This window comes from Thalassophryne amazonica, chromosome 1 (genome assembly GCF_902500255.1).
Source record: "Thalassophryne amazonica chromosome 1, fThaAma1.1, whole genome shotgun sequence".
NCBI lineage: Eukaryota > Metazoa > Chordata > Actinopteri > Batrachoidiformes > Batrachoididae > Thalassophryne > Thalassophryne amazonica.
In genome coordinates this window covers 88784509-88809791 of record NC_047103.1, presented here as the reverse complement: position 1 = coordinate 88809791, position 25283 = coordinate 88784509, and the positions used below count along the sequence as shown (strand labels likewise).

Here is a 25283-nt window from a genome sequence, read left to right as displayed (position 1 = left end):
TGTTATTGATTTATTGTGTTTTTGTAGTTCAACTGGTTTAGTCAGTTTAGTTAATTGTCATGTTGCCATTAACATGAGCGAAAACTGTACTGTGCTTGATGTCTTCCACCACCGTCTTTGTTCGTGGGCTTGAAAAATTAAAAGCACCTGCTTGCAGGAGAATGCAGAAAAGACAAAAAGGTGTGCATGCATGTGTATAACTTCGATCACGGACAAACTGTGGAGAGCTGACATTTGCAGCTTGGTTTGCTTATGTATTTTGGGTCAAGGATGAAGGGCGCCAAAATGGAACATTGATAGAACTCATATTTTTGGAGATACTATGCATATTATATATCAACACTGTACAATGGACATTGTTAATTACATTCTAGACTCACAGGCCATTCCAGCAGGCAGTAAATCATCTTTATATTAAAGTCGTGAGTGCATGTGTGCATGAGTTTATTCAGCAAGTTCAATGTAAGTACATCATATTATTATAAATACATTAAAAATACATGGATGACAAAAGAAAGTGAAAACACTTATTTCCATTGTGGTCCATAAAAAATAATAATGACAGAATAGAAGTAATAATAAAATTATAATAACATTAATAATTACACTAATAGTAATCATGATAATAATAGGTGTGTGTGTGTGTGTGTGTGATAACAAGAACCTAAACAATTTATAAAAACATTAAGACAGTAAATTAACATTGAAAAAAAATGTAATTAACAGGAAATAAAAGGGTTGAGTTCTTCCTCTAAAAACTGAGGTCTAAGGTTTTAAAAACATTCTGGACTCACATGCCATTCCAACTCATAGAAATTTTGCATAATTTATTACCACCCTTGAAAAATGTCAGCTACTTATTTTATAAACACTACCCAATCTAGAGCCCGTGGATTCCCACGGACAACGTCCCAACTTCACAGACATGAAGTTGGGACGTTGTGTGAAATGTAAATAAAACCAGAATACAATGATTTGCAAATCCTCTTCAACTTATATTCAATTGAATACACCACAAGACAAAATATTTGATGTTCAAACTGAGAAACTTTTTTGTTTTTGTGCAAATATTTGTTCATTTTGAAATGGATGCCTGCAAAACATTTCGAAAAAGCTGGGACAGTGGCAACAAAAGACTGGGAAAGTTGAGGAAAGCTCAAAGAACACCTGTTTGGAACATTCCACAGGTGAACAAGTTAACTGAAAACAGGTGTGTCTCATGATTGGGTATAAAAGGAGCATCCACAAAAGGCTCAGCCGTTCACAAGCATGGGGTGAGGATCACCACTTTGGTGAACAACTGCATGAAAAAATAGTCTAAGAGTTTAAGAACAATTTTCCTCAATGTTCAATTGCAAGGAATTTAGGGATTCCATCATCTACAGTCCATAATATAATCAGAAGATTCAGAGAATGCCCGTGACCTTCGATCCCTCAGGCGGTACTGCATTAAAAACTGACATCATTGTGTAAAGGATCTTACCGCGTGGGTTCAGGAACACTTCAGAAAACCATTGTCAGTTAACACAGTTCATCGCTACATCTACAAGTGCAAGTTAAAACTCTACCATGCAAAGCAAAAGCCATATATCAACAACATCCAGAAACGCTGCTGCTTTCTCTGGGCCCGAGCTCATTTGAAATGGACAGACGCAAAGTGAAAAAGTGTGCTGTGGTCTGATGAGTCCACATTTCAGACTGGCCTGCCTGCAGTCCAGACCTGTCGCCCACTGAAAATGTGTGGCGCATTATTAAGTGCAAAATATGACAACAGAGACCCCGGACTCTTGAACAACTGAAGTCGTACATCAAGCAAGAATGGGAAAGAATTCCACCTACAAAGCTTCAACAATTAGTGTCCTCAGTTCCCAAACACTTATTGAGTGTTGTTAGAAGGAAAGGTGATGTAACACAGTGGTAAACATACCACTGTCCCAACTTTTTTGAAACGTGTTGCAGGCATCCATTTCAAAATGAGAAAATATTGCACAAAAACAATAAAGTTTATCTGTTTGAACATTAAATATCTTGTCTTTGTGGTGTATTCAATTGAATATAGGTTGAAGAGGATTTGCAAATAACTGTATTCTGTTTTTATTTACATTTTACACAACATCCCAACTTCATTGGAATTGGGGTTTTGTGTGTGTGTGTATAAAATTTCTTCTATTAATTGTTATGTACAGTATGCTGCTGTATTGTATTGTATTGTATCGTATCATACTGAAAAGCCACTTAACAGATGAATGAGGAGCACATGTAGGCAGGCATCCTGAGACCTGGATTGAGAGGTGACATTGTCTCAGTTCTGAAGTAAGCAAAGATTTTGCATCTGTATGTTGGATGGAGCACTCGGACTGCGTAATACCAACACTGGATAAATGTACAGTAATTCAAAGTGAAAGATGATTGTGTAGGTCTTTGCTTCTTGTGGCGTTCCTGCATTTCATCTTCATCCTCAGCAGCTGTAGGGTAAAACAGAAAGTGCACAATTACAACTCCACATACAATATTTTTGGATATTTTAGCTGCATAGAGCACGACTTTAACATTTGCATGTAGTGTTTTGCAATTTAACTTGCTAAACTGTGGATTAAATTAAATGTATCTCCAGAGGAAGCAAAAATTATGATGATAAGAGTGCTCTCGGATCTGGATCATTTTAAGTGACTGCTTCTTAAGCAGGACAATGCTCATTACTGGTTCCTTTTGGTTTATTTGTAGTGATTTATGTTATGATGGCTGTTTTGTTTGTCTTTCTTTCATTATGGGACAAATTTTGCAAAAACGTATACCATGTATATATTTACATCTAGCAGCTAAATTTTGGTTTGTGGATTATATTTTTTTTATGTCAACTGATTCTTTCCAATTTACTCCTGCACAGGAGCTCAACTTAAAAAAACTGATTACACTGAACATAGATTTCATAATATTGAATATAATACAGATTTTCTTTCCTAAAAATATTACTCACCATTGCAATTATTTTTCTGAAGAACAATTTAACAATTTTACTGTGTTAAATGGGACATTCTCCATCATACATTTAAATAGAAGTCTTTCCATGAACTTGTCAAAAATTCAGGATTGTTTAAATAATGCAAATAAACATTTTTCATTTATTGTGATTTCCGAGATGTGGTTGAAAGAGGAGCATATGGACACTGCCCAGTCTCAGGGTTATAATTTCTTTGCTACAAATAGTTTGAATAAACGGGGTGGTGGTGTGGCACTTTACGTTAGTTCTGCTTATCACTGTGAAATTATAATTAAAAATAAATTTAGAAGTTGTGTTTACAGAGCACCAGGATCAAACCAAAAATTTTGTGGGCAAGCTGACTGAGATGTACAACATAATTAAAAATAATAAGTTTTTGTTTGTGGAGACTTCAACATACACTTCTTAAATCATCATGGTCAAATGCATATAACTGAATTTATAAATTCTGTATTTTGTGTGGGAATGTATCCAGTGATTACCCATCCAACTAGGATAACTGCGAACACATCAACATTTATACTGCCAAATGTTAGAGCCCCGTCACACATAACATGATTGAAGCCAACTAGCGCACGAAGGAGGAATTGCATGCCATTCGTGAAAAATCAGAGACCGCCTCAAACACCTCGTACACCTGTCGCCACAACATTCGTGCACACAAGCGGCCGAAAGACAGCGAATGCCCTGCCCATGCTCATTTGATCTCCCTCTTGGCAGGTGTCGGCCAAATTCCAGGTGTCACAAACCAAATCTAATACCGGTCACTGCACACGGCTATTCACGCTCCTGGTACGATAGTAGAGAGCAGGCGATCACATTCGACCTGTCTGTGAAAAGTGTCTAAGTGCCACACAAAAGTGGAATGACCTAGCAACACACATGGGTGTGTCTGTGCCGAACCCCCCCCCCCCCCCCCCCCCCCCCCACACACACACACAAATGGTGTGTGGAGTGTGTCGTCGTCTGCTCCCCCAACACAAATGGCTTGTGGAGTGTGTCGTTCCCCCCCACACACACTTATACAAATAGCATGTGGAGTGTGTTGTCGTCGTCCGCACCCCCAACACAAATGGCTTGTGGAATGTTGTCGCCCCTCTCCTCCACCACCACCACACACACACACACCATGAATCCAACACTGTCAGCTGTGGCTGAAGGTCCCGGAGTCCAGTGCTGGACCAGCGCAGTGCACTGTGTGCCGCACCTCAGGTGGAGGACACGCAGTGTACATGTGTATGCAGGCACTCATGCCCTCATGGGGACCAGCCAGTGTCTGATCGCGCGGCACGGTGTGAAGCCGCCGGCCGGCTGACTTCACTTCCACCACGTAAATTGCAGTTTACATGACAGACAAAAAGAGTGGAAATTAAATCAAACAAATACGGGTGACGAAGGTGTGAACTCATTCTTGTGTGATCGCTTTGCTGTGGACACTAGCGCATGTCAGCTGCCTGACTGATAGCTGGACGTGAGGTGTTACATTACAACACAGACAAAAATACGTCGTAACAAACGCTGTTTTGTCAGTTATTATAGCGAAAATTAAAGACTTCCTCTTCATCTACATCGTCTAATTTCTCTTTTAAAAAAAAATACATTTATCTCATGTTGATTTTAGACATTTTATGCTCCTATTATAAGACAGCAATGGTAGCGCAGTGGTAAAGATTCCATCTGTTAATCAGAGTTTTTATAAATTGCAGGTTCAAATCCCATGGGTGGCAAGTATTTTTTATTTTTTGTTTCTCCACAGCAGCGCGCAATGTGGTGCAACATGTTGCAGCTGTTTTTTTTTTCTTTCTTTTTTTCTACCACATCAGCGGCGTGATGTGGTGCAACATGTTCCAACTGCTCGCACTGTGTTCCTGTCCATACATGTACGAACACGAGCGTGCACCGTCGCCGGTGTGTCGTGCACGCCTTTGCGACCGTGCGTCCCTCACAACACCAGGCAGAATGTTTCGTGGTTCCTCGTTTCGTGTTTGGTTTGTGGATTTTCTTCCAGTTTCTGTGTCTTTCGTGTTATGTGTGAAAGGGCCCTTACCATGGGGAATTTAGAGTGGGGACTACTTATTAGTGACATCAGTGATCATTTGCCGGTTTTTATAGTTTTCAATTCTTTAGTTGACAAAATTGACCATAATGAAATTACAAATTTCAAAAGGAAAATAACAGAGGAAACTTTGGAAAATCTTCAAGTGGATTTAAGGGATCAAAACTGGAGTGACATTTACATTGAGGACATCGAACACTCTTATGAATCATTCATTTCTATTATCTCCAATTTATATGATAAACATTGCCCTTTGGTGTTAAAAGTTGGAAATAAGCAAAATGTTGTCAAACCTTGGATCAAACCTTGATCCAAAACCTTGGACCTTGGGTATTAATTGTGTTAAATCTAAAATGTCAAAAGCCACTGCAATTTTGCCTAGAGCACAAGATTTAATTTCCCAACGCTCTCTAATTATTTTATATAATTCATTCCTCGTTCCATATACAGTATGACCTATTGTATTGAGTTTTGGGGAAATACATATAAAACTAATACGAATCCAACATTTTTGTTGCAAAAGAAAGCTATAAGGATTATCTGTTTGCTTGTTTACATAATCTAAAATTCTGGGACATGGTTGAGTACATCACAATCCAAATTATGTATGACGTTAAACATATACTGTTGCCACATGTACAGGATCTGTTTAAACTGAGGAACTCCAGTTATAATTTGAGAGGAATTTTATTTTTTGAGAAATTAAGGATCCAAACTACTGCAAAAAGTCTGTGTTTCTGTTAAAGGTGTTAACATCTGGAACAACTGTCCTGACAATATTAAAGTACTTGGTATTTGGTAAAAGGCATTACAAGAATAATAAAATTGCTTGGTATAGTTTGAAGACTTAGGTTTATTGATTTTTGTTATTGCTTTCGGGATTGCGTGTTGTGCGCCATTGTTTATCTGGTTGTATTTTGTAAATTTAAGTTCACTGACTAATTTTGCATGCTTTTTTGGTATTTGTCATCAAGGGTGTGTATGTGTGTGTGTGTGTATATGTGTATATATACATATATATATATATGTGTGTGTGTGTGTGTGTGTGTGTGTGTGTGTGTATATATATACATATATATATATGTGTGTGTGTGTGTGGATAAGTATTTATGAAATTGTGTTTATGTGTGCATGCGTGTATATATGTGTGTATATATATTTCATATAAGCTTTGCTTCTGCCCTCACCCTTTTGGCCACACAGGTTCATTGTAGAGTTGTTTTGTTATGAGTTTTTTTTGTTATTGTTCAATTGTGTGCTGAATAAATTCATTCATTCATTCAAAACCACCTCTGCAGTAACCCACCAATCAGGCCTGTATGCTAGAGTGCCCTGACAGAAGCCACTCCGTAGTAAAAGGCTAATGGCACTCCGCCTGATGTTTGCCAAAAGGCACCTGAAGGACTCTCAGACCATGAGAAACAAAATTCTCTGGTCTGATGAGACAAAGACTGAACTCTGGTGTCAATGCCAGGCATCATGTTTGGAGGAAACCAGGCACCATCCCTACAGTGAAGCATAGTGGCGGCAGCATCATGCTGTGGGGAATTTTTTCCACAGATTGAGGGAAAGATGAATGCAGCAATGTACCGAGACATCCTGGATGAAAACCTGGTCCAAAGTGCTTTTGACCTCAGACTGGGGTGATGGTTCATCTTTAAGCAGGACAATGACTCTAAACACACAGCCAAGATATCAAAGAAGTTGCTTCAGGACAACTCTGTGAATGTCCTTGACCTTAAGTGACCCAGCCAGAGCCCAGAGATGAACCTGATTGAACATCTCTGGAGAGATGTGAAAATGGCTGTGCATCGACGGCCTGCATCCAACCTGATTGTGCTTGAGAGGTGCTGCAATGAGGAATGGGCAAAACTGCCCAAAGATAGGTGCACCAAGCTTGCGGCATCACATTAAAGAAGGCTTGAGGCTGTAATTGCTGCCAAAGGTGCATCAACAAAGTATTGAGAAAACTGTGTGAATACTTATGTACGTGTGCTTCCTTAGCTTTTTAAAAAAAAAATAAATTTACAAAAATTAATTTACTCAATTTTGAAATAAGACTGCAACATAACAAAATGTGGAAAAAGTGAAGCGAATACTTTCCAGATGCGCTATACATCACTCATTGGAAACACTGTCATGTGGCAATGTGTTTTGTGAACATTCTGATAATATACCTTAGATTTTGTGCAAATCTGTAATGGAAACTCGCCGAATCAAAGTGATGATTGTCTGATAATAACTAAGTAATCAACTATACTTATTCAGCTGTAATAAAGTAGTGATAGAAGAGTACTTTGTGCTTTCATGCTTGATGTTGCCCTCTCCCTTGATTCCCGCAGGCTGGTTGTTTTGGATGTTGGTCTTGTTCACACTGTTGTTCATGGCAGAGATGACAGGTTGCTGACCTGGTCTGATGGGCTTGGCTAGATTCAAGGCAGAGAGAGCATGGGTCACATTAAGAAAAGAAGAAGAAACCACTCTTGGGCTTTTTCATGCCTACTGATTGCATGTGGTCCAAAGCAGTGGCCAAAATTTTATAATATTGCATTTTCCCAGGGTGCTCTCTGTGACATCCTGAGAAAAAGTGGAATTTGTAAGAAGCTGTTAGATATCATAGCTATCTTATACACAGGTTCTGTGAGTACTATATAGAGTGGGGACAGAAACTCTCAGAAGTTTTTCCCAGTGAAAACGCATTCCTCAAGGATGTTTTCTGGTTCCTACATTGGCCAGTGCTTGCCTGGATTGGGTGGACTGTGTAAACCAGCAGTTTTGGTGCCTTTAATGGTGAGGAAAGGTTTACTAATCTTGAATTCGCAAACAATGCTTTGATCTTTGCTACAATAACAGATACCCTGACTGCAGCATTTGAGAAGCTGAGTGAAGAATTGGAGTGTCTGGGATTGTGACTGTCCTGGATCAAGACTCAGAACCCAGGCTTTCAACAATTTGGACACAGCAATCAGAAGTGTACCTTTATGCAGTGAAAGTGTTGAACTTGGAGAGACATTCATTTATCTCAACAATGACATACATGTCTCTGTGTCCTCGGCCCTTGAGATCAGGAAGTCCCTGGGACAAGATTATGGGGTAATGAGGTCCATGGATGCTGAAACTCTTGCGGAAGAATAATATTCCACTTTTTGGGTCCTGATGCTTCCTGTAAGGAGTTGGATACTAACCAGTGACTTATAGGCAATAACATGTTATCTTTGGTATCAGGTGTTTCTTCTGTGTGTACCACTGGAATGACTGTTACACTGGGCGACACAAATTAGGTTTATCACTTGTGTTGTGAGGGAATATCAGCTATGACATTTTGACCTTGTGGTGTATTTCTCTGGGCATGATCTACACTGAACAAAAATATAAACACAACACTTTTGTTTTTCTCCCAATTTTCATGAGCTTTTTTTAAAGATCTAAAATATTTTCTATATACACCAAAGACATATTTCTCTCAAATATTGTTCACAAACCTGTCTATATCTGTTAGTGAGCTCTTCTTCTTTACCAAGATAATCCATTCCACCTCACAGGTGTGGCATATGAAGATGCTAATTAAACAGCATGATTATTGCACAGGTGTGCCTTAGACTGGCCACAATAAAAGGCCACTCTGCAGTTTTGCTTTATTGGTGTGTGTGTGTGGTGGGGGTGGGGGGGCAAAAAACCAGTCAGTATCTAGTGTGTCCACCATTTACCTCACACAGTGCAACACATCTCCATCGCATATGGTTGTTCAGCAGCCAGACGCCATTGAATGTACCCACTCAAGTTGGTTATGGTGATGAACTGCAGTCAGGTCGAGACCCAGATGAGAACATCGAGCATGCAGATGAGCTTCCCTGAGATGGTTTCTGACAGTTTGTGCTGAAATTTTTTGGTTCTGCAAACTGATTGTTGCAACAGCTGTCCAGGTGGATGATGTAAGATGATCTTGAAGATGAACATACTGGATGTGGAGGTCCTGGGCTGATGTGGTTACACTTTATTTTGGATGTATTCCCAAATTCCCTGAAACGCCTTTGGAGAGAACTTATGGTGAAAAAAGAACATTCAATTCACGAGCAACAGCTCTGGTGGACATTCCTGCAGTCAGCATACCAATTGCACACTCCTTCAAAACTGGCAGCATCTGTGGCATTGTGCTGTGTGATAAAACCGAACATTTCAGAGTGGCCTTTTATTGTGGCCAACCTAAGGCACACCTGTACAATAATCATGCTGTCTCATCAGCATCTTGATATGCCACACGTGTGAGGTGGGATGGATTATCTCAGCAAAGGAGAAGTTCTCACTAACACAGATTTAAACAGATTTGTATACAATATTTGAGAGACATATGTCTTTTGTGTATATAGAAAATGTTTTAGATCTTTGAGCTCAGCTCATGAAAAATAGAGCAAAAACAAGTGTTGCGTTTATATTTTTGTTCCACCAGCTGAAGAAGGCCAAGGGGACACTCACATTTCACCTGGTTGAGGTAGATAGATGCTCACTTTTAAGAGGAGGTGATGGACCAGTTTTCTGCCTTGGTATTTTACATCATGGACTAAAGATGGTTCTGTAGTGCAGTGGATGCATCAAAGTGTGGCACCGGTGGATGCTCCCAGCACGCACAGCACTCGCGCAATGTGCACGCGCACTAAGTTTTTGCACAGTAGAAAGTGGCTGCTTTTACTGTGACTGCATCAAAATTAACAGTTATCACTTAAAAAACGAGTCATCATCACACGACATCACACTTATGTAAACTTTGTAATTAATCTGTGGTTCCGCTTTTAACGTTAGCCACATTCTAGTGCACGCTGAGACGGTTTCCTCTAAGAAACGCTGTCGGAAACACTCAAAAATGTTATGATTTCAATGTGACATGTCCTTTAAAACATAGAAGAATAGAAATAATGCATGCCGCTAAGCCCCAAAATCTAGGTGTGTCCCGGTACCTGAATAAATATATAATAATAAATATCAAATTCCGCTCTGCTGTTTTCTTCATAAAAGCCTCCCTGTTCACTGTCACAGAGGCTGCAGCATCATTCTTAGCCTCTGATCTGATCAATCCCACAGCAGACAGCATTGATTGAGTCAGCTGTGCAACTGCGTGTCTCCTCCCCAGACAGCCCAGCGATCGCTACGCCCTGTGGTCCCGCCAAGACGGTGCTGGATGGCAGTATGATGGCATGGCGCTGTTGTTCCATTGTCTGGGGAGAACCCTGAATCTTAATATACTTACCTCAGGATTAATTCTACACCATTTCTCCAACCAGTACTTAGGATAAATGTCATAAAAAGTTTAACTTTGTTTTCACGCACCAATCTGAGCCGAGTTTCTTGAGGCTGTGTTTTTTAGCTTGACAGCTTCCTTGATGCGGTCCACTTCCTGCTGGTAGCGTTTACGATCTCGAGCTGCATTCTCTTTGGCCTCCTTCAGGGCTGCCTCTAGGGCCATCACCCGCTCAGCTGTGGTCCGCAGGCACTTCTCCAATTTGGGAATTTCACAGCGAAGGTCTGCATTGTCCTGTACCAGCTAAAAGGGAGATATAAACATTAAGTGCAGGAGGAGAGGAAGACAACACTACAGAGTGACACAAAACATTTACATGATGTCTATGAATTGTGTAGCCACTAAGGATGTGGACTGATTCTAATCACACTACTACTCTTAATAGTACTGCTTATTGCTCTGGTACTTTAACAGTAATCTTATTGGTACTATTTGTACAAAAAGAGAATCAAATTAAGATCAGAATTACCATTACTTTATTTTTATACACAATTTAACATGAACAATCAAGTGTAAGCACACTTTTGAGCATTTGTCAGTTTTGTGTGCGCACACGTGAGAGACAGCGCAATTATATACATTTATAGACTTTTGATGAGGTGTACCCATGATTATGCGGACCTGGTCAGGATGAGGTTCACCGAGGCCTTTAACTGTTTTATTATATGGTAAACAAGAAAATTGGGAGTTTGTTAAACATACTAAAACTGAAAAATCAATCTCAAGTTTCAGCTCTTTATTATTACTGTCATACTGCACCAACAGGTCCAAAATACTTCATGAGCACAATTTCTAAAGCCCCTTTCACACCGAGGCTGCATCAAGCTTCCTGTGGTGTCATGATGACGCAGGAATGTCTGCATCAGGTGCAGCAGGGGGCAGAGAGAAGGTGAGAACGCAGCCTGCAGGTTCTCTGCACAGAGGAATCAGAGTGCAGTTTGGCTGCAGACAGACTCTGTACACTGATTTATCTTCTAGTTTATATTTGTGCTGAGCTGCAGGTCTGCGCTCTGAGTTCTGTTATCGTTTATCTTTCCTACTTTGGCAAGATGCGCGTGCGAGATGTGCATGCGCGTGAACGAACCGTCTGTGAGTAAATGTTGAGATGTCTGGAGTTATACTGGATGTGGACATGTCCTGTCAATCAGTCTGTGAGCAGGACTTTTATGGACTGTATTTAAACACATTTGTGAGAGAAGACCGAGGAGCTGCTGCAGCCAGCAGCGTTTTTTTTGTCTGTGTCCTTAATTTTTACTGCATTGTGTACACGGCATCATGATGACGCACAACGCAACTCAAAAGCGGGCCAAAGTAGGTGTTGTAACGCGTTATCTGATTGGTCGTTATTGACAGAAGGTGTCGCTCGATTGGCTAGCGCTACACTGCACGTGAGGTGTACTCGATTCCACCAGTTGTCAACTTGGCATGTGGTACAGCTCAGAAAGTGATGAATGGGCCAATCAGAAGTTGGCAAAATCACATACCATATAATAAATTTCCTTAATGTCTCCAGTACTGAAAGCAGTGCCTTTAAGGGTGCCTATAAAAATTTAGCCCTGGTGGCTGCATAATACTGGATTTCAGTACCTATCCCCAGAAGGAACTGTTGGATTTACACAATAACTTCATTTAAGTATGGAGGAATGCTCTTGCAGTGTACAATCATTTACAATTACCTGTTTGTGAACTTTTGTTAACTGGTCCAGGTTGTTCTCCAGAAAGCAGATCTTTTGTTTCTGTGCAGTGCTAATTCCTGTGCCGTCTGAGTTCATCTCAGCTTTCTGCTCAATCACAATACACATCTTTAGCACAGACCTTGGATCAATCCATATAAACTGCTGCATGAATTTTACAACTTTAGAGTGTACATCCAGTTTGCTCCATTTAGATCTGTATGTGAGACGAGATGTGTTAAGGAGGCAGATTAGAAAAGCAGTTGGCGCCAGTGCTTATCTTCAGATTCCATAGTGCTAATCTCCATTCCCCTGGACAGGACACCAGTCTGACATAGGTTACTTCCCCAGCCAAGGCCAGTGTCCAATTACAGTTGGGTGGACCAAAACAAAACAGGTTAAATGTCAGGTAGTGTGACCGGGAGTCAAAGCCACGTCTCTGCATTGGTAGTCCAACCCCTGATAACACTGAGGTAGTTGCTCTGCAATGCATGAGATTAAACTGGATGTCACAAATGTAAGGTGCATGTTGTTTCTGTATCATCTCTAAAAGCAATCATACTGACACCTCACACATTGGTTCTGTTGCTGGGCAACAATGACGGTCAGTCTTGCTTTTCACTTGTTTGTCTGTCAGTGTGAAGCTGCCAAAGCACATATTTGCTTTTTGACACTGTTGAAATACGTCTTCAAGAACCACAGACAATCATGGATTGCTTTCTCCTGCTCTTTTTACTGCTAAAAAGAACGTGAGTCTCACTCTGTGTACACAACACACTTGAGAGAAGAGCTAACAAATGCAATTAAATAAATTAAATACAGTATGACTGATTTTGAGCAATTTTGGGTCTCAAGATTGTCACTATTGTTTTTTCTCTTAACACAGTGCTTTAAGCACTATGGCACAAACATTAGGTGTGACTTCTGGTTTTGTCTGTGATTTATTCCTGGCCTCAAAAATCCAGGTTTGTGTATGAGTATGAAATCAAGGCACATCTTAAGACCCACAGATGAGTGCTGATAGCTCCAGACCCTAATTTACAGCTGCCAGCTTTGAATAATCAGGTGACCTACTTATTGCAGGCACTTTGGGTTGTGTTCCCTGGATTCATTAAAATGTAATCATTATGCAAATTAAACAGTGTGCAGCTGGTGAATGACAGAAACACAGGACCATTCCATGTTCATAATGAAGGAAAAAGAGCTCTTGACAGGAGAATATGACATGATAAAATGAATACCGTAACAATGTACTGTGACTATCTTGCTGAGTACACGAGCAGATATACACTATTACAGATGTCTCACTGCAAAGGGTAAAAAAACCTTGACAATGTGTCTGTCTCATAAAGTACACACACACACACACACACACACACACACACACACACACACACACACACACACACACACACACACACACACACACACACACACACACACACACACACACACAATCTTCAACCACTTATCAAAGATCGGGTCGCAGGGGTCTGGAGTCTATCCCACCAGTCATGGGGCGTGAGGCGGGGTACACCCTGGACAGGACACCAGTCTGTCACAGGACCTCATATAGACAAACAAACACATTCACACCCGCACGCACACCTACAGACAAATTAAAGTTACAAATCCACCTAACCTGCGTGTCTTTGGATGTGGGAGGAAACCAGAGCACCCAGAGGGAACCCACGCAAACACGAGGAGAACATGCAAAATCCACACAGAAACACAGGTGGGAATCGATCCCATGATCTTCTCAATGAGGCAACAGCACTAACCACTAAGCCACCGTGCTGCCCCATAAAGTACGGAGTACAAGCAATAACTATATTTTACCTTCTTGACTCTTGAGGACAAATTCTGGGCGAAAAGCCTCCTCAGATTGTGGAGTGTCTGCAGCTCCCGAGACTACATGTGAAATCAAGAAAATAAAGTCCAGATAAAACCATACTTGAAAAATTATAGACAGCGTGTCAGAATCAAAGAAATCCAGATTTCAATTGAAAACAATACTGACTAGAGTGCAAACCTCTGCCAGCGCTCAACAGTCCCCTTCATTTCAGTAAATCCTAAAACCCATCATTCATTCACTCTTGTGGACCACAAAGAAGTCCTATATAAGCCCTGAGGCCCATTGGTGTTGGTTCTTATCCCAGGATAGTACCATAGCGTGAAGTGGATAAGAGTTTATGACTCCCTTGGTATGGGATACCAGTCCATCATACACTGAACAAAAATATAAATGCAACACTTTTGTTTTTGCTCCCATTTTTCATGAGCTGAACTCAAAGATCTAAAACATTTTCTATATACACAAAATACCTATTTCTTCAAATATTGTTCAAAAATCTGTCTAAATCTGTGTTACTGAGCACAGGTTACTTCTCCTTTGCTGAGATAATCTATCCCACCTCACAGCTGTGGTACATCAAGATGCTGATTAGAAAGCATGATTATTGCACAGGTGTGCCTTAGGCTGGCCACAATAAAAGGCCACTCTGAAATGTGCAGTCAGTATCTGATATGGCCACCATTTGCCTCACGTAATGCAACACATCTCCTTTGCTTTTTGCTTTTCCCACTTCTTGTTGCCCTAACTTCACATGAGATAATGTGGAATATTCTATTCTTTAGACAGCTGTTGACTGACGGAAAACACCTGATTGGTGTGAGTAGTTCAGGGACAAATGGAAAACATGCAGTACTTTGGGTGCTGAAGACCAGGAATTGGAAACCCTTGTCTAGAGGTTAGAGAGGTGGGCTTGTAACTACAGGGTTCTCTGCTTGAATCAGTGAAAGGTTCTAAATCCTCAAGTTGCTGCTGGTGTGTGGTTTAGCACCTTGTATGGCTATACCATAACATCAGTGTGTGTGTGTGTGTGTGAGAATGGGTGAATGTGAGGCATCACTGTAAAGTACCATGAGTACCTGTATCAGATGGAAAAGCACTACAGTCCATTTAGCATTCATAGCAATGACAATCATAGAATATATGCATGATTTTTCTAATTAAGACTGGTCCATTAATTTTGGAGAAATTAACAAGAACATCTGAAAAGGCCCTGTCTTGCAATTTTCATGAAAGTGAGATAAAGACATCCCACGTTGATCCAGATCCACACCAAAATTGAAAGGTTTCTTTCTTAGTTCATGCCTAAACTTACCACCACGATTCATTAAAACTGGCCCATCAGTCTTTGCATAGCACTACTAATAATCAAATGAATCAACCAACAAACAATCTGGTGAAATCATAAACTCGACTGAGGTAATAAATGTCAATAACTGACCACAGTCTCCTCCAGTCCCTTGAGATCCTGTCTGGCCTGCTCCTGCCTGTCCTGCATTACACTGCAAAGTAAAAGGCAGATGTTATTTAATGAAAACTAAAGTACTAAGAAACAGACTGTAATACGAGGTCTGTTAGAAAAGTATCCAACCTGTTTATTTTTTTCAAAAACCTGATAAATTTGAATCACGTGTGCTTGCATGAGCCAACCTTGAACCTTCGTGCGCATGCGTGAATTTTCTCACGCCTGTCGGTTGCGTCATTTGCTTGTAAGCAGCCTTTGTGTGAGGATGGGTGTCGTCTCTCGTCGTTTTTTCTTTGCAAGGAAATGGTGGAACGACTGGAGCAGCGCGACTGCATCAAATTTTGCCAGAAACTGGGCGACAGCCAGGTGGAAACCATTCGGATTATTCAGACGGCTTTCGGTGACGATCCTATGGGCATCACACAGGAGCGGTACAACCGGTTTAAAGACAGTCGCACAACGGTGCAGAGCGAGCCGCGCTCCGGTCGGCCATCAACATGCTGAAATGACCAGATAATTTCCAAAGTGAACGCTGTGGTGATGCAGGACCGTCGTGTGACTATCCGAGAAATTGTGGAAGAGGTGGACATCAGCACTTTTTCGGCACATTCCACTGTGACAGAAAATTTTGCCATGAAAAGAGTTGCAGCGAAATTCATCGGCACGAAGCTGATGGCGGAACAAAAGCGCCTTCGTGTTGAAGCCTCACAGGACATGCTGGGACATGCCCAACTCTTCCACCATTCGGAAGATTCAGACGGCTTTCGGTGGCTTTTCAGTCGTGTGACTATCCGAGAAATTGTGGACAAAAACGACGAGAGACTCCACCCATCCTCACACAAAGTCTGCTTACCAGGAAATGACGCAACCGACAGGCGTGAAAAAATTCATGCATGCGCACAAAGTTTCAAGATTGGCTCATGCAAGCACACGTGATTCAAATCCATCAGGTTTTTGAAAAAAATAAAAAGGTCGGATACTTTTCTACCAGACCTCGTATTTTTGACTTGTGAACAAAGGTAGAAAGTCTTACGTGAGTTCTTCCAGTCTGCGACTCTTATCCTGGTTGGACGTTTTGAGCTTCTCATGCTCCACTCTCAGCCTCTCCTGCTCGAGCATGATCTTCTGGTTCAGACTGGATAGATGCCGTTCTGTGTCAGTGTCGGGGTACAAGTACATTTCAGTGGAGAATGTTTGGTGATGTGTTGTCTTACTCCTGCAGCTCTGTGATGAGTTTCTCCTTGTTGTCCAGCTCGTCTCTCAGGCTGCTGATCTGCTTCTGATGAGTTTCTCTGTGAGTCTGGATCTGCTTCTCCACAGCTTCCTGAAGAAAGACAAATGCACACCTGGTTGCCTTTTCAGATCGGTGTAGGAAACAGCAAATACATCATATCATTAGTCTTTTTGTTTTGTCAAATGTTTGAAATTGAGGAAAATGCTGGTAAAGAAGATCATAGTTGTACTTTGACTTCATTAGCAGACTGGATCTCATTCTCCTTCTCCATGGCATTAACATTCTCTGGAGCAAAAGAACAACAAAAAAATAAATTAATGAAAAGGGTATTGGTAGCATCAGTGATGGGCACAGATAATGCACAAGTTAGCATCAAAAACTGCGAATCCATGAACTGAAAAACTGATAAATTTGCCGATATACGTACATACACAACAATGTGAATGATCCCTAACATTTCATGTTATATAATACCTGAATAGATCCTTGTCATTTGATTGGTGGTTTGTATGTCATGTGATATGGATCATTCAATCCATTTGTTCCATTGACCGTGCAGATTTGGTTCCATATGTTTGATACCATTGAATGGCGTCACCACCATGCGATGCACGCTCACACTAGCGGTGACGGCGCTTAGCTTAAAAACAAACATGGCAGGGTTTGTTTTATGAACGGTGCTCATTCTTCTAACACACATACACACACACAAAAAAACAAAAACAAATCGGGTACGCTGTAAGCCGTCATTTGCAGTATTCACTGGGACGTCTCTACCTGTTGTACAAGGGCGGTCAGATTAAGAGCTCTACAAACTTCTGTCGTGATTTTTCGCTGGACTGTGGAAAGCAGAAGGCAGGCTGTACATGAAGAAGTCAATACACGGCTTCCGGTACAGACTACATCGTCAGGATTGTTAGGTGTTATATAAAACAAATAATGTTTTTTCATTCGTTCAATGGAAAGAATATTTCATTTGGTGAACATTCATTATTTGTATCATGAAACCCTTAAGACAAAGAAATTGCAAGTAAGACTTGAAGTGCTGCAGTATAAACATGATCTTTATTATAAATAACTACAAATATAACCAACAACAGGGGCACAGGGTCTTAGTGGTTAACACTGTTACCTCACCACAAGAAAGTCATGGGATCGCTTCCTACCTGGACCTTTCTGGGTGGAGTTTGCATGTTGTCCCCATGTTTGCATGGGTTCCTCTTACTTCCAAAGACATGTAGGATAGGTCAACTGGAAGCTTTAAAATGACAGTAGTGGTTGTGTTTGTCTATGTGTGGCTCCGTGATAGACTGGCATTCCATCCAGGGTGTACCCTGCCTCTCACCCTGTGATTGCTGTTATAGGCTCCACCCCTCTGTGACCCTTAATAGGTAGGTGGGTACAGAAAATGAATGAAAAACCAACCAACCAACTAACGTACATCACACTGCCTTCACTCAGACTGGCAGTCGCTTTGTCACACTGCTCAGCATTAGCATACAATCCCAATTGCAATGAAGTTGGGACGTTGTGTAAAATGTAAATAAAAACAGAATGCAATGATTTGCAAATCCTCTTCAACCTATATTCAATCGAATACGCCACAAAGAGAAGATATATAATGTTCAAACTGATAAACTTTATTGTTTTTGTGCAAATATTTGCTCATTTTGAAATGGATGCCTGCAACATGTTTCAAAAAAGCTGGGACAGTGGTATGTTTCCCACTGTGTTACATCACCTTTCCTTCTAACAACACTCAATAAGTGTTTGGGAACTGAGGACACTAATTGTTGAAGCTTTGTAGGTGGAATTCTTTCCCATTCTTGCTTGATGTACGATTTCAGTTGTTCAACAATTTGGGTTCTCCGTTGTCGTATTTTGCGTTTCATAATGCACCACACGTTTTCAGTGAGCGATAGGTCTGGACTGCAGGCAGGCCAGTCTAGTACCTGCACTCTTTTACTACGAAGCCACGGTGTTGTAACACATGCAGAATGTGGCTTGGCATTGTCTTGCTGAAATAAGCAGGGACGTTCCTGAAAAAGACGTTGCTTGGATGGCAGCATGTGTTGCTCCAAAACCTGGATGTACCTTTCAGCATTGATGGTGCCATCACAGATGTGTAAGTTATCCATATCATGGACACTAACACACCCCCATACCATCACAGATGCTGGCTTTTGAACTTTACGCTGGTAACAATCTGGATGTTCTTTTTCCTCTTTTGTCCGGAGGACACAATGTCCATGATTTCCAAAAACAATCTGAAATGTGGACTCATCAGACCACAGCACACTTTTTCATTTTGCGTTTGTCCATTTCAAATGAGCTTGGGCCCAGAGAAGGCAACGGCGTTTCTGGATGATGTTGATGTATGGCTTTCACTTTGCATGGTAGAGTTTTAACTTGCACTTGTAGATGTAGCGATGAACTGTGTTAACTGACAATGGTTTTCTGAAGTGTTCCTGAGACCACGCGGTAAGATACTTTACACAATGATGTTGGTTTTTAATGCAGTGCCGCCTGAGGGATCGAAGGTCACGGGCATTCATTGTTGGTTTTCGGCCTTGCCACTTACGTGTAGAAAGTTCTCCAGATTCTCTGAATCTTCTGATTATATTATGGACTGTAGATGATGGAATCTCTACATTCCTTGCAACTGAACACTGAGAAACATTGTTCTTAAACTGTTGGACTATTTTTTCACGCAGTTGTTCACAAAGTGGTGATCCTCGCCCCATCTTTTCTTGTGAATGGCTGAGCCTTTTGGGGATGCTCCTTTTATACCCAGTCATGACACACCTGTTTCCAATAAACCTGTTCACCTGTGGAATGTTCCAAATAGGTGTTCTTTGAGCATTCATCAACTTCTCCAGTCTTTTATTGTCCTGTCCCAACTTTTTTGAAATGTGTTGCAGGCATCCATTTCAAAATTAGCAAATATTTGCACAAAAACAAAAAGGTTTATCAGTTTGAACATTAAATATCTTGTCTTTGTGGTGTATTCAATTGAATATAGGTTGAAGAGGATTTGCAAATCATTGAATTCTGTTTTTATTTACATTTTATACAACGTCCCAACTTCAAAGGAATTGTAAAATAGACTGTCTATTTTTGCCCCGCCTAGCTGGTGGCATAGCAACCACTTGTCTCTTATTAATGTAAAACATTCACTGATTGAAAATGAATGACAGCTGGTCACTTAGCCCCTGTCTCTTGTAGCTAGTGTAACCAAATAGTGATGGGGCCCCAGCCACACTCACATAGCATAGCACAGATAGCATAGCACACACAGCATTGTAAACAATGCTGTTGGAACACCCTTTGCTGGGCAAACTACAAACTGGCATGATTTCCAACAGGCGAAATGTTTTTCTACATTGTTTATGCTGTAAAATAAAACTTTTTATATCAGCAAAAATAACAGGAATATGTTTGAGAAAGGTTCATATTGGCTGATATTATCGACCAACTGACATATTGGTAAGACTCTAGTGTGGTGCCTACCTTGAGCCCTCATCCTGACTATCTCCTCATTGAGAAAATCCATATTCTCCTCCAGCTGTCTTTTCTTCTGCTCCACATTCTGCAGGCAGTCTGTCAGGGACTTGATTTTAGCTTCATACTGTAGATCAACACCAAGGGAAAAAATAATGGGAAAGGGAATGGGGAGCAGTAATTTTTTTCAGAAAAAATACAATTATTCATTACAGAATGATCAATGTTGGCTAAGCCGCAACATGAAGATCATGGCAGTGTTGCATATAAACCCTTGTTAGATTAACTAGTGATATCCACATAGTTTACATATGAATCCCATAGGTGTTGTGGTTCATGACCCTGCTGTCTGTCCCCAGGGTTCATTGATATGTAACAATGCATTCCTAGTTTTGTATTTACCCTACTTCCTGTTTTACTTTGACACTGTATTCTCTGTTCTTGTTTGGTTTGCTTTCTTCCTGTTTGTGCTCACACCTGAACTCATTTAGCCATCAATTGACTGCACCTGTAGTCAATTGTAATCACCTCCCAGTCTATTTAAACTCCATTTTTCCAGCTTCCTGATTGCTGATTTGTCAGTTGTTTTTGCCCCACTGTTTTCTGGTGTTTATGTCTTCCAAGTCGGATGTCGTGCTTTCGAACTGTAATTTCTTTTGTGACCTTTGACCCTTCAGTTAGTGTTTTTGTTGTTTTGGACTTTGTGCTTTGAACAGTGAGCACCTGTATATGACCTTAAACTAAAAATGGCTTTGATTAAAGAACACTGTTTGAACATATCCTGCTGGTTTTCTGCAATTGGGGTCACATCAGAACCAAACTGTAACAGTAGGCTTGGTGTTTGAGTTACTACAGCTTAAATTTTCTGATTTACCACAAGAAATTTGTCCATTTCTATATATTAATTTCTCATTTCTTAATAATGATCACAATTATAAGGGCATATTTAAAAACAAAACAAAACAAACAAAAAAACTGGTTAAATAATACAATTAACAATTTTTTTTCCTTTCTGTTTTTAAAAGGAAAATTGTAAATGCCAAAAAATACTTTGACCATGCTGCTTTTGATCTGTGACATCATCTTCCTTTTAAATTCACCACCGCATTTGTCACCATGGTGACAGTATCCATAGCGGCATTGGCATCATGGGTTAAAAACAGATACCTGAGAAATACGGAGCTGGCAGGCGAAAAGCTCTTTCTCATTCTCCTCCATCTTCTGGTTGACCTCAGCCTGGGAGCTCTCAAGCTGTTTGTTGTGCTTCACCATCGTCTTCACTTCTGATTTCATTTTACTGATGTAGAGACGGGCGGCAGTGAAATCTTCATCAATCAGACCACTACTCTCTTGTTGCTGTGGAGTTGAGCAAACACACACCTTAGAAGGTGAACTGTGTGTATTTTTGGAATTTTTTTTCTGACATAAAAGCAATTTTTTTTTATTTACAAATCAGGATAAACATAATGGCTGAAAGACATCAAAATACAAACAGAGCCCACATACAGGGATTCAGACTATACCAAGAAAAAACCAGGGCAAAAATGTCAAAGCACAAAAAACATCACAAATGTCAACAAAAAAGAATGAGATTTTCCCCTGCGATTCTTAAATGGAGTAAGCGGGCATGGAAAATGGATGGATGAATGAGATTTTACATTTGCATGCCTCAAATTCAGTTGATATGCCTATTTAGTTGGTACGGTTAACGTGGTTTATGCTCTGTCTGAGCTCTCATGCACTTCACTCTGAAGTGGATAAGTGTTGCTTATACAGAAATAAGCAATAGCCGAATCGGCATCACGGCTGGTAGAGGATTTATATCTTTCTTCACATTAATAAGAAAATACCTGCATTAATCAACCCTATGATGACATGTGCATAGCCTAAAATTAAAGTCTAAGTAGATTTGGGGCATGTCAGCTACTTTTTGCCAGTCTGCCTGGACACAGCACTCTGTGAACAACCAGCTTCTTGAACAATGACCTTGATACTGAATTTTTTTTTCACAACATTCTAACTTTCTGAGATACTGAATTTTGGGTTTTCATTAGCTGTAAGCCGTAATCATCAAAATAAGAAGAAACAAGTGCAATCGGAAATTTCTGACATCTGCTGATCCAGATCACCTCTACAATTCAGTGGGGTCTACCATGCCCTTAAAACTATCTGTGGTGCAAATTTGGTGAGAATCTGTGAAGTAGTTTTAACATAATCCTTCAAAGCCTATAAAGTGAACCTTGAACCAGAATCTGGATCACCTCCAAAATTTAATGGATTCTTCCATGGTGTAATATATATCTGTGGTGAAAAAATCGTCAAAATCTGTGCAGTAGTTTTGACATAATCCTACATATCACTGCGTAATGAATCTATATGATATGAGTTTCACTTTTTTTTAACTGAATTGCTGTTCTAAATTCCCCGTAACCCAATCCCAGATAAGCAGCTGAAGATGGATGGATGATAGTTTACTGAGATGTGTCTGTGGACCAGAAATACTGTTTTTGACAACAGAAAACTGTTTTTTGTTGGTCTGGTACAATCAGTCTGCTTCCATATAATACTAGTGCACCAACATTGCACCTGACCACGCCTAATTTTTATATTAACATGCCCTTGGTTGCACAACTGAGCTTAATTCTTAAGATATAAAGGATGTGGGAGCTGGGTATTAATACTACAACTATGCTGTGGTGGGCACAGCTAACTGAAAAATTAGCTTTGATATCCACTAACTGAAAAGTTAACTTTTATAACGTTAAGCCGCAAAAATTTAGCGGAAGTTACAGCTAACTTTTAGCAGTCACAGAGCTGCGTCAGTCACAGTCAGTCAGAGCTGCGTGTCGTCAGAGCGAGCTGCAAAAAGTTTGTACCTGAGTTTTCAGAGGTGGTGTTTGTGGTTGCCATCTGCCACGCCGGTGTTTGCCAACCCGGACAGTGGGAATACCACCTCAACCGGCAACTTAGCCCCGCGACTGGACAGCAACAACGTCCGAGGCCCGCCCAACGTGGTGAATTCACTGAGGCCGCGCGCTGCGTCATTAGAGCCGCGCGTCACGAGTGCCGCTTCCCCGAGGCCTCGTGCAGCCACCGCGGATCCATCAGCGCGGAAACACCGAGGCCGCACGGCACCAGCGCAGTGCAGATCCATCCCGGTGACAAACAACGCAGGCTGTTAACATCGGCGATCGACAAGCTGCTCATAAGCCGACCATGGGGCCTAAGAAGGTTCTGACAGCGGAGGAAGGTGACGATATTAAAAAATCTCTGGACTTTCTATCAGAGGAGATTTCTGTTGTGAAGCAGCAACAGAAATCAATCATGGATCTGGTGGAGGAGGTGAAGGCATTACGGCTCCAGAATGCCGAGAAAGACCGGCATCTGGTGCAGCTGGAAAATAGAGTGGCTGAATTGGAGCAGTACACCAGAATTAACGACGTCATCATCACCGGTCTTCACATCAAACCACGGTCCTACGCACGGGCGGTAACAGATGAGAGCGGAGGGGATCCCAGTGAACAGGAGGTCAGCTCTGTGGAAAAACAGGTTGCTGATTTCCTCCTATCTAAAGGTATAGAAATGGATTTAAATAACATTGAAGCGTGCCACCCTCTGCCCCGGAGAAATGACGGTGATAAACGAACCGTCATCATGAGATTCATCAACAGAAAACACAAAACAGCACTGTTAAAACAAGGAAGAAAACTGAAAGGGACAAACGTATTCATCAATGAACATCTCACCAAACGGAATGCCGACATCGCCAGGAAAGCACGCTTCTTGAAGAAACAGGGAAAAATCCAGCACACATGGACTTCAAACTGTAAAATATTCATCAAACTGAACGGATCACCAGAACAAGCAAAAGTCATGGCAATAAGGAACATCGAGGAGCTGGACAAATATGAACAATAGTGTTTCTTAAAGCGAGGATCTGGACAAATATGACCAATAAGGTATGAGGACACAAACACATCACAACACCATGACACAGACCAGAGGAACCTATTCATCTACTACCTATTCATCTACATCTGGAGACAAGAAGGATATAACTCAAAGGATTGCTGATCATGGAAAAGTAGAACTGAGAACATTTAAATACACAGACCACAATGTACTGGACTTGGAGCACGATATAGACCCGGACAATAATTTCTTCTCAAATATCAATGACAGTTGTTGCTATTATACAGATGAACAGTTTAATCGGATCATTAAAACGGATAACAAATTATCAATAATCCATTTCAACAGCAGAAGTCTATATGCAAACTTTAACAACATTAAAGAATATTTAAGTCAGTTTAAAAAAATATTTAACATAATTGCTATATCAGAAACATGGATCAATGAAGATAAAGGAATGGATTTTGAACTGGATGGATATGAATTTAATTGTGTAAACAGAAAAAATAAGAGTGGAGGAGGAGTGGCTGTGTATGTGGATAAGAACATGGATTATAAAATAGTAGACAATATGACAACTGTGATTGATAACTTATTAGAATGTATAACTATTGAAATATGTGAAGAAAAAAGCAAAAATGTATTAGTCAGCTGTATATATAGAGCACCAGGATCTAGTATTGAAACATTCACTGACTGTATGGGAAAAATGTTCTCAAAAACTAATCAAAAAACTGTGTTCATTTGTGGTGACTTAAATATTGATCTGCTCAATCCAAATAAGCATAAAATAACAGATGAATTTATCAGTATAATGTACAGTATGAGTTTATATCCAAAAATCACCAGGCCAAGCAGAATTACATCCCATAGTGCCACCTTAATTGATAATATATTCAGCAATGATATTGAGAATAACACTGTGAGTGGATTATTAATCAATGACATTAGTGATCATCTACCAGTTTCATCGTTTATAATAGAAACCATCGGCGGAATCAGCCAGAGGAGAAAATAAAATACAGGCGAGTGCGGACAGAGGAAAACATGAACACACTAAAGAAGGATTTACAGGAGCAAAACTGGGAAAAGGTATACAGTGAAAGTGATGTTGATAGTGCATATGAAACTTTTTTACAAATATTTACATCATTATATGATAAAAATTGTCCAATTAAACAAGACTACAGAAAACAAAAAATCCAAGCTCGACCATGGATGACGAAAGGGTTACGAAATGCATGTAATAAGAAAAATACACTGTATAGAGAATTCATAAAACTAAAGACTAAAGAG

The 25283-nt window shown here is 40.5% G+C and overlaps 1 protein-coding gene across 1 annotated transcript in view; it reads right to left on the bottom strand.

The window, feature by feature from the left end:
* Window positions 1-7307: 7307 nt before the first annotated feature.
* The window catches only part of LOC117508966 (kinesin-1 heavy chain-like), a 119869-nt gene continuing 101893 nt past the window's right edge, over window positions 7308-25283 (bottom strand). Inside the window, 10 exon segments of the mRNA XM_034168825.1 lie at window positions 7308-7483; window positions 10380-10593; window positions 12027-12131; window positions 13863-13934; window positions 15317-15377; window positions 16374-16475; window positions 16555-16664; window positions 16804-16859; window positions 20085-20202; window positions 21243-21431. Coding sequence (XP_034024716.1) covers window positions 7308-7483; window positions 10380-10593; window positions 12027-12131; window positions 13863-13934; window positions 15317-15377; window positions 16374-16475; window positions 16555-16664; window positions 16804-16859; window positions 20085-20202; window positions 21243-21431 — 1203 coding nt within the window.